General features: G+C 34.0%; 1 protein-coding gene across 1 annotated transcript; it reads right to left on the bottom strand.

Annotated features, from left to right (window-relative positions):
- Positions 1-260: 260 nt before the first annotated feature.
- LOC106666056 (nuclear hormone receptor E75-like) lies at positions 261-7,327 on the bottom strand. The gene is made up of 3 exons (XM_014392946.2): positions 7,198-7,327; positions 6,101-6,179; positions 261-877 (listed from the first exon to the last, which is right to left on the bottom strand). The coding sequence occupies exons 2-3, from the start codon at positions 6,176-6,178 to the stop codon at positions 275-277; spliced, it is 681 nt and encodes a 226-aa protein (XP_014248432.1). The 5' UTR covers position 6,179; positions 7,198-7,327; the 3' UTR covers positions 261-274.
- Positions 7,328-10,224: the final 2,897 nt, after the last annotated feature.

Below are 10,224 nucleotides of genomic sequence, written 5' to 3'. Positions count from 1 at the left end.
AAATGTGACATTTTACATTTATTGGTTTGTAACCATTTTTATAAAATACTATACAAATTTTACAACTTATTCGTGTTTACAGGAATTATTTTGGAATAAAACTCTCCTAATGTCTGGTCATTAGGGCAACCGATTTTGAAACAATCAATGTACAAATTAAAACAAATTTGCTCCTACTAAAATGAACGATCTATAAATTACATTTTTAGTCTTATTTACAGTGTTTTATGTACAAAGGGGAGTAGGTTTTATTTTTGAGAGAGAGAGAGAGAGATTAGACGACTTTCGTCGTGAGATCGAGGGGCGCTCGGATGATGGAAGGCTCTTCGGGAAGATCGTCGACGTTGATGTCTTCGTCCGAGTCTGTCGAGTCTTCGGCGCTTTTCGTCGACAGGTCGATCGGCGATTCGTCCCACGTCCTGTTCTGGTAGAGGTACGGCGAAGGGAGGAAGGCCGGGTGGAACGGCTGCGGAAGGAACATCTGCGGGATGATCGGAAATCCGAAATAGGGCGGTTCGCGCCTGCACTTTTCTTCGGATGTGTCTGACCCGGGCGAGCTGGTCGAAGGCGAGTAGGTTTTGTAGTCTTCCAGGCCGAGGAGCATCAACTCCTCTTTGTTCCTGTTGATCGAGGCGATCTGGGCACCAAGCCGGCCGTCGTCGTTTTTCTGCTTCTGCTCTTGGAGGAGACAATGGATCTTGAACCAGTTTGACCTCCTTCCGTACCTGGAGCCGCTCTTCGACATCCCGACGAGCAGGCACTTCCGCAGTCTGCACGCCTTGCACGACGTTCTGTTCTTCTTGTTGATCACGCATTCACCGTTGTTCTTGCACTCCGAAATCGAGCTCAGGTTGTTATACGACCTGCCGAAGAAACTCTGAAACAGAAAAGAGGGCAATTGAATAACGACATCAAGGTCTAGGACGGATTTTGCAAGCTGTGGAGTCGCGCACGGCCGCACCGGGAAAACTCTTGCCCTCGGAATCAACAATCCGAGGAATTGGGGGAAAGTGAATTTTAAACACACGACTCCTTTTCTTTTATACGCCAATCTAAAGAACTCAATCCTTGTCGCCAAAATCGACCTAAATTACAATTTTTAACAACCATTTTTTATTTGTAAATTTTTTCTTTGTACTAAATTTAACGCTCCAGTGAATTAAATCCACTTTGATTTCATCCTAATCGAATTGATACACAAAAACAACAAGCTGCGGTCTATTGGGTAACATAATTATTTAATAATTTACGACGTTTTCATAGGCGAACCGTCTTAACGAGGATTTCTCAACCGTGTAAATGGCGTTGGTTCGATTGTGCTAACGACCACGCTTAAACATTAACTTAATAATTATATGACGAGTTTAAGTACCAGGCTAATAGGGTGATTTACAACACTGTAACACCGTGGGAAAAGAATACGTCATACTTTGCCGTCGAATTGTCTGGAGAAATTTTGAACTACATTCCTCAAGCAACAGTGGCCTATTTTGTCAAATATCTTTATACCAAATTGTTTAAATTACGTTGATTTGATATTTAAAATAACTAGTGTTATTCAGATATCGTGAGATGCGGTCGGGAGTGATGTAGGTTTCAGAAAAACATTTTCTTTATCGTGCCAACGTTTCGATCTTTTATTGAGATCATCTTCAGGGCTCAAAGTGTTTGTCTTCTGTGTAATTGTGCCATCCTTGTGTGTCGTGTTGAGAGTGCCATCTCTACACATTTAAAATAACAATTATTGTTTTAAGTAATATCATATATGATGAATTTATCATTTGAAATTCTTGTAGGAGAAGTTGCCCAGTGGCAACTTATCACACTGAAACCTCGTCAATGAGGTCTGGGGCTACTTTCGTTTTAATCGTCTTGTAGGATTTTCTGTTATGGTTGGAAGTGATAACTGTCGTTCTAATATATCATTGTAAATATTCGCGGTATGTATATTGAAAATTGAAATGGGCCAATTACGCTTCCCTGAGGAACACCCGCCCCAATGCGTATAAGGTTCAGTTCCGTGAAATCGTGCAGTCTGATTAGATCTCAGCACGAGAGGGGGAGGATATAGGGTCTAAATCTGCAAAGACACCCATGCAATGCTATTTTTGTTCAAGGGAATAGCCACTATAGTCGGCAGCACGATGGATTTTTTGAGTTGTCGAGTGAAATGAGCGGAATCCAAACTGATGATCAAGAATAATATTAAAATTTTCAATGTAGACCATGATAGTCGGAGAAATAGTCTGGTACAACTGTGGCAAGAATGTATAGGAGACTATGAGCCAATAGGAACTAGAAATATAAGTTTAGAAAACCTGCGGTCCTTAGGAGAGCTTGTTGGGGCAAATTTTATAATATTTATATTGTAATTAAATCATATCCTGAAAATTTTCGGGTAGGCAGTTGTTTAATAGTGTACCCTTGACGGAGTAAATGCTTTAGGAGGAGAAGAGAGTAGAAATTTTTTAAAAAGTTTTAAGAATCATTAATCTACATGTAAAAACCTACCTAGCCAAGTTTTTTTGACAAAAGTTATGCCAAAATATATATTATATTTTGCCTAATATCTTGATGAAAATAACAATTTTAAGACGAGTTTAATATAAAAACATATACACTCTCAACACGACACACAAGAATGACACATCTAGACGGAAAACAAACATTTTGAGCCCTGAAGATGATGTAAATAAAGATCGAACTAACAACACGATAAAAAAAAATGTTTTTTTACGTCACACCAGACCGCATTTCCCGATCTCCAAATAATCATAAAAATATATCTAAACTCATAAAATCCTTGTTTATTTATACTAGATTATATTGGGGAAATTTGTATTATAGAAGTAATTGCTTAAAGGACTCACGATTCAACATTTTCTATAAGCTTTCGGTCAATAAATATTGATGAAATTTTAATATGTAAAACCATTAAACATGCTTGTTTAGACACGATTTTAACCATATTAATTTCGTTTTTTGAAACAGAACTAGCAAGTCTATCAATTTCCATATCGTTTAAAATAGAAATCAACGGATTTTCTCTCGCATCTTTATTTTTATAGTAATCAAATCGCATCGTAAGTAATCCCACGTATTCATAAATCACCATAAATCATAAATCTTTTATGTTTTGGTCAAGGGAGCCTGATAATCCGACGCAATAGGCAAAAAATCTTAATTTTACAATAATAAATACAGCAATTTCAATTTATTTGACATAGAACAAAAGGCTATTTTTTTCTCAAATCTGTAAATATGATATAATGTAGAAAAATACTATATGTATTATGTATGTCAGTGATTCCAAAAGACATAAATGGTCATAACAGAATAGTAATTAGTTTAGCATTGCTCTTCAAGTCATGTTGGAGGCTTATTTTTTGTTAAACCATTTTGTTAACAAAAAACAAAGAAATAACACGCGTACTGTAAAAGTTGTAAAGTACTATAGAGTCAAATGGTAATTTCACATGTTTCACTTGATAGATCAAACTTTCTAAGTTGAAACTTGAAAGACAATAGTATGACAAGATCAAACTTAACTTGAACCTTGAGAACGAGCTTTAACAATAAAAAAATTGGTTTTAAAAGAATAATTTCTCTGTACTTATAAACGTATTATTATTGTATAAATGTTAGTCTACCATTTACCAATTGCCTTTGGTTTCGAAAATTAGCAAATAGGATGATTTAACCTTCATTTTACATGTTTTTATGAGCAAAATAATTTAAGACCTAAACATATTAATAGATCTTATATAAATTATTTACACACCAATAATTATTCGATAAATATTTCTATGCCCTAAAATAGTTTCTGTTGTGAAACTTAAGTAAATCTATTTTACCCAAAATAACCTTGAATTTTTAATGGTTTTATGAGTTTTTACGTATGATTGTGTAAAGTAATTTAAAACATAAATATGTAAAAGATCATGATTTATGGTTTTTCTGGTCTAATAACATTAATAGAGTTGTGAGACTAGTTTTTAGGAGGACAATCTAGATGATCTATGAATTTTACTATGTTTTTCTTCAAAAATATCCCTAAATTGATAACAGGGTGGCACATAATAAGTTCTATGATAGTTTGTGTGTATTTACATATATTACTGATGTACGAATTTTTTTTTTTAAACTTGAGCAAATATAACAATTCAATCTAGATTTTTATGTTTTTGAGTGTTTTCTATGTATGTATTTGTGGGTAATATACTTTAAAATCTAAATATATAGACTGTTAAATGGGAGTCTTTCTGGGCAAAATTTTTTGATAGAGTTATCAAACTAAATTTTAGGACGGTAATCTAGGTGATCGGTTAATTTTATTCGATTTATCTTCAGTAATATCCAAATAATATTTATAATTGCGGTGTAATGTAATTTCTGGTTTGAATGGAGCTGGTCTTACCGAAATTACTCCTAGAAATATCGAGAAGGTACTCTGGTGAATATAATTTATTAGCGTGAATGATGCGGCTTATCCGCAATTTTCCCGAGGAATATTAAGTTCTCTGAGGTAGTGCGAACGAGTCTAGTTTGTGGATTAATTTATTAGCGCAAATACAGCAGCTTTTCCTAATTTCCCCGAGGAATATAAAGCACTCTGGGTGGTGTGTGAATGTAATTTATTAGCGCGAATTCAGCGGCTTTCCAAAATTTCCCCGAGGAATATTGAGTTCTGAGGTAGTGCGAACGAATCTGGTTTGTGAATTAATTTATTAGCGAGAATGGAGGGGCTTATACTCAATCGTCCCGAGAACTATCGAGACGCCGACGTAGTGAGAATATCAGCCAGATGTTTTATATTTCTGTTTCTTTATTTTCTGTTTAATCTCAATGTAACTTTTTTACTTGCGTTATGTCCGTCCACGATTACAAATGTACTTTGCCTGCCCCAACAAAAAAGAGATCTAAAAAAACAACCGGTAAGGGGGAAAAATTCATTTCATTCTACGTAAAAAGAGAAGTATTCAAAATAGCGAAATTTTTAAATTTATTGAACTTTTAAATTATCAATTCAAATTTCAGTCTTTAAATGAGGGTTAAGTTCTTCAAAACTAAGGAACTTATTTAATAACTTTGTGTACTAACTTATAATTAATTCATGAATCATGCTCATTTATAAGAAAAGAAAAATCCTTTTTTTCTATAAAATTAATAAAAATTTTTAATAAAAATTTTTAAAAATAATTTCAAAAAACTATTTCAAAAATATACAAATAAAAAAATCTGATAGTTTAAATTTTGGCACGATAGTGCAAAAGTATACCAAGACTTCTAAAAAAAATTTTCTTAATGTAAAATAAAAAAGATAAAAATTTAAAATAAATTAAAATCATTTAAAAAAATGCATATTATAAAAAATAGTGGGAATACGCCAAAAAATGAGATTCCTAAAAAAAGATTTTTAGCGCATTAAAAAAACAACAGGAGAATTTCTTCCATCTGGGCCATATGTCGGCAAGTATACTTTCCTTTTATTAAATATTACTTAAAAATAATAAATTTTTTTATATAAATTTAAATTAAATTACAGATGCAAAATGGTCATATATCATTTAAAAGAAAAATTACAAAATTTAAAAAAATATAAGGTCAGTTTTATAATAAGGTATTGTAAAATAAAAATATATTTTTGATACTGTCTTTTAAAAATGACGATGGGTGTGGATTCCCAAAACGTTATAAATATTTCAATAATTTATTTTTATAAAACCACATGAAATTTTTTTAACAAAAACCAAATAAATTAAAAAGACAAAGTAGTCTTAAAAATTTCCGTTTTCAAAAAAGACGTATAAGAAAAAAAATGTACCCAAGGTGTAAACTTTCAATTCACAATCCTGAAAGGTAGCGTTTTTGAATTTATCACGTATAAATTCAACCTGTATGGTTTTAAATTGAGGCTTGATGTTCATTTTTATTGTATAAGAAAGATGAATGAAATCATGTCCATGTGTATCCTTAAAAATAATTTATTTAGACGAGATGTTTACTTAAGAGTTGTACTGAAGACTGAGTGAATGTAAGTTCATTTTAATTGAATACAAACAAGTGAATAAATAATTTTTTTTTAGCATAAAGACGTTACCTTGCACCCTTCGCACGTGAACGCTCCGAAATGGAATCCGGCCGCGGGCTCGCCGCACACTTTGCACTGCTGGTTCATCCTGAAAAACAAAATGCGAATGAACACAACGAACGATGAGGAACGATGAGGCGGTGTTGGCCCGGTTGCAAAAGGGTCTCGACCGTCCCCCCAGTTGTGCAACCGCACCCTGCACCGTACATCTTCCGACCTTGGTGGAAATCCAGCCGTTGCACAAGATGCCGCCCTGGGAACACCCTGGCACACATGGCAGTCCATCCGTGGAAACCTTGGGCGGACCCGTGTCCCAACCGCGGCAATGTCAATTTGCGCAAAACGCGGCGCGGCCGTTAGGCAGACCAGCACGACGGAAAAGCTTCCGCCCGTCAAAGTTAGATGGCGCAACCGTTTTCAAAAATATACCCGAAAGCTCATCAATTATTTTCACGCCTATTATATTTTAAAATAAACAAACATAAATCAACATCAAACTAATTGTATGCAATAAAACATAGAAGTAGTCAAAATTAAAAAAACAACTAGAATAAATAAGATTAATTTTTTAAAAAACAAGTAAAACCAATTTTTAAGTTTTACACTACACACATAATCTGAACAAAATCTGCAAATTTGATAGTACCAATATTACTATTGTATTGGCTAGAAGTTATCGTACGAGTAAAATGGCCGGACAGTAAAACAACTCAATATAAAACATATCCACCCGATAAAAAATCACGCAGAGAATAATAATTCAAACATAAAACAATAACTGAACTCACATAAAAAAATTATGGAACTTGGACTATTATTTCTCCGACCAGTCGGCTGTACGAAAAGCGCACACGTTTAAATATCTCCCTGGAAAATCACACCTCGGCGTAGTTTTTTACCTCGGGAGGTTTTACTCTATTTTGCAAAAATAATATGAAATGTTTGGCTGATTCGTAAAAAATCTATAGAGACACTTGAAAAAACCCTATTTTTAAATGTTTTTTTCTTTGTTAACTGAACCAACTAAAATATTATTTTATCCACTCGTAATAAGAATAAATATGTAGTTTAAAAATAATTAATTTAAAAAAATACAATCGACTTACTTAATTTTGTAATTGAAGTGTTGAGAAGATTAAATCCACAAGGTGAACTTTTTGGAAGAAAAAAATCACTCCGAAAAGAATAAATCACAAGAAACACACGATCGCCAAGGATTCGGACAGTAGGAGCGACGAGTCCTGACTAACGGCTCGCAGGACGAAGGATCCTTTTTACCAGGCGGGGTAGGGGCGCGTCGAGGGTGGGGGCCGGGACCGCCATTTTCTAGACGGCTGGTGGGGTGCGTGCGCTTCCGGGCCCACCGGGGGTGGAAAACGGAAAAAAGGGTGCCGGGGGTGCGGGCGCTACCCCTGTACGACAAGGGCGGCCTTTTGACGTTCCACTTTCAACCAGGAGCTCTTTTACTATGACACCAAACACATTTTTACTGTATATTGTCCTGATGTAAATACAAAATTATCTTTCATATTTGGTTCAATCACTCACTGTAGAAAGTAAAATTATTGGCTCTCTAGGTCATATTATAGTACATAATTTTTTTGCGTAAAATTAGATCTGTTGGTTAAAGAACCATATTGGTCCGCATATCCTCGCTTGTTTAGGTATTTGATTTTCTTTGATTTGATATATTGTAGGTTTGATTTTCTTGAATTTTCTGTTCAGAATATGTTGAATTTCTACATCTCTATATTTTCATTATACCATTCTATCCTTTTTGTACTCCATAAAGCGATTTTTAACTTTAACATTTATTGTCGTGAGTGTGTGTTTAACTTGCATTTTTATTTGTCAGAATTTCGTAACATTTTTTGAACAAATTAACAATGCCGTCTCTATTAGTCATATTACCCCATAGACCTTGGGGTGATATTTTTTAAAGTCTGTAGGGTAAAAGAACCTGTAGATTTTATTCGTCTGGGACTATCCAGGTCCACCTATTCTCGCTTCTTAGCTTCCTTTTTAAGCTGCAGAGGTTTTTAACAGTGTGGGTGCGATTTTCTAATTTTTTTATAATGTCTTGAATATGTTGGTCTTGTATGTGCCTTTGTTTTCATTACTATATTCTAGCGTTTTTGTACGCCATAGATCAATTTTTAACATGCATTTGATGTGGGTTTGACGAGGTTTTTTCCAAGATTTTTTATGTATCAGAATTTAGTAAAATTTCTTGAACAGCGTGTAAAATGTAATTATAACTATACTACTCTTTTGATCGTATAATATATAAACCTTAGTGCGATTTTTTTGTGTCAGTAGTTTTTCTGCTTTTTGGACAATCCCGATCTGTATATCCTCGTTTGTTTGTGTTCTTTTTAAGCTGCACAATGTTTCTGCAGTGTGGGTGCGATTTTCTTAATTTTTCTGTTCATAATATGTGGAATGAGTCGGTTTTCTAAATCTATATGTTTTAATTATCATTTTCTACCCTTTTTGTACGTCATAGGGCTATTTTTACGCATCGTAGTGAGATCGAGGTGGCTTTTTCTGAATTGTTTATCTGTCAGACTTTGGGTAAATTTCTCAAAAAAAGTGAAAGAAATAACAATATTGACTTTCTTGGTCATATTATAATGCATAAAAATTAATGAGTTTTTTCTGTACTACTAAGATGATGAACCTGTTTTTTACGCTGCACAAGGTGTTTAGTAGTGTGGGTGCGATTTTCTTGTTTTTTTGTTCAGAAGATATTGAATTTCTACATTTCTATGTTTTCATTACACTTTTCTATCCTATTTGTACGACATAAAGCGATTACTATCCTCACTTGTTGTTGTGAGATCGAGGTGGTTTTTTTTGAATTGTTTATCTGTCAGACTTTGGTAAATTTCTCGTAAAGAGTGAAAAAAGTAACAAAATTGACTCTCTTGGTCATAATGCAGAAAAAGTAGTTTCTGGACTCTAAGATGATGAACCTATTTTTTTTAAGCTGCACAAGTTGTTTAGTAGTGTGGGTGCGATTCTCTTGATTTTTGTGTCATGCCTTGAATATGTTGGTCTTCTATATAGCAATTATTGTTGTGATATCAAGGTGGTTTTGCCTGAGCTGTTTATCTGTCAGATTTAGTTAAATTTATTGTACAAAGTAACATGACTTTCTAGGTCATACATCGTAAATTTTTGTACTTAGGATAATGAACCTAACTTATAAAGTTTTAGATTTAGCTTCTAGCTACTTTATTCTATCATCTCGCGATCGTCCTTCCATGTAGGAAAAGAACAAAAATAATTTTCAGGTGTTGCAAAATGCTTTGTTACTTCTAACAATCCAATTTTTTCGTACAATTTTCATCTGTGAAAATTTTTCGTCTTTAGCATGAAGACCTACCAGGTTTTAGCACAACATAAAAATAAGCCTTCAGAATGTTCTTTTTTTCTCACCCGACAAGACGAGGGACGAGTTTTTATGGTAAGTTGATTATTAACTCTGAGTATTTTCGTTATTTATTCTTGTATTTTTTGGGGGCATTTTTCATTATATGCTGTATCGAATTTTTAACGGGTAATATTTTATTTTCCTGATCTGGGAAGCCCACGAGGTTCACTCCGCGGCCCAGGACTTAGACAAATTATACTTGATTCACTGCTACTTCTTGATTATCCGGCGAATCTTTTCTTTTACCGATGATCTGCCCTTTTCAATATGGCATACATCAATAAAAAACACAACGTAAGAAAATTAAGGAATTTACAACGCAAAATACTCCTGAGAGGAATAAAAGGGGACAAGTTCTTTTCAAGCATCTGCATTATTGTTAGCGCCCATAAACCTTCATTTGAAAGAGTTAATGGACCAAAAACTCATTGTGAAACCCTTTAGGACACAAATCAGTCCGATTTACGACGTTGACAAACCATTGCCACCAGATATATACATAGTTACAAGGTGAATATGATAGGGTAGAAAATATGGTACAGATATTATTAATAAATATGGTATGTTGGTTGGAGTATGTTATAGATAAGTGGAGACAGTTAAATTATGGTTAAATCGATTAAAATATAGCTAGAATCGATCGAAGGTGGTAGGAAGTTTCTAGAGATGACTAACAACAGTTTGGGAAGCAGATAGG

The sequence above is a fragment of the Cimex lectularius genome, unplaced genomic scaffold, assembly GCF_000648675.2.
Source record: "Cimex lectularius strain Harlan isolate CLEC.00 unplaced genomic scaffold, Clec_2.1 scaffold109, whole genome shotgun sequence".
NCBI classification, from domain to species: Eukaryota; Metazoa; Arthropoda; class Insecta; order Hemiptera; family Cimicidae; genus Cimex; species Cimex lectularius.
This window is presented reverse-complemented; position numbering and strand designations above follow the sequence as displayed.

Excerpts from the sequence above, each read along its gene's own strand:
- LOC106666056 (XM_014392946.2), bottom strand. The coding sequence starts at position 6,178 with ATGAACCAGCAGTGCAAAGTGTGCGGCGAGCCCGCGGCCGGATTCCAT. Across the intron at positions 878-6,100 it reads TCACGTGCGAAGGGTGCAAG|AGTTTCTTCGGCAGGTCGTA; the intron begins GTAACGTCTTTA and ends TTTCTGTTTCAG.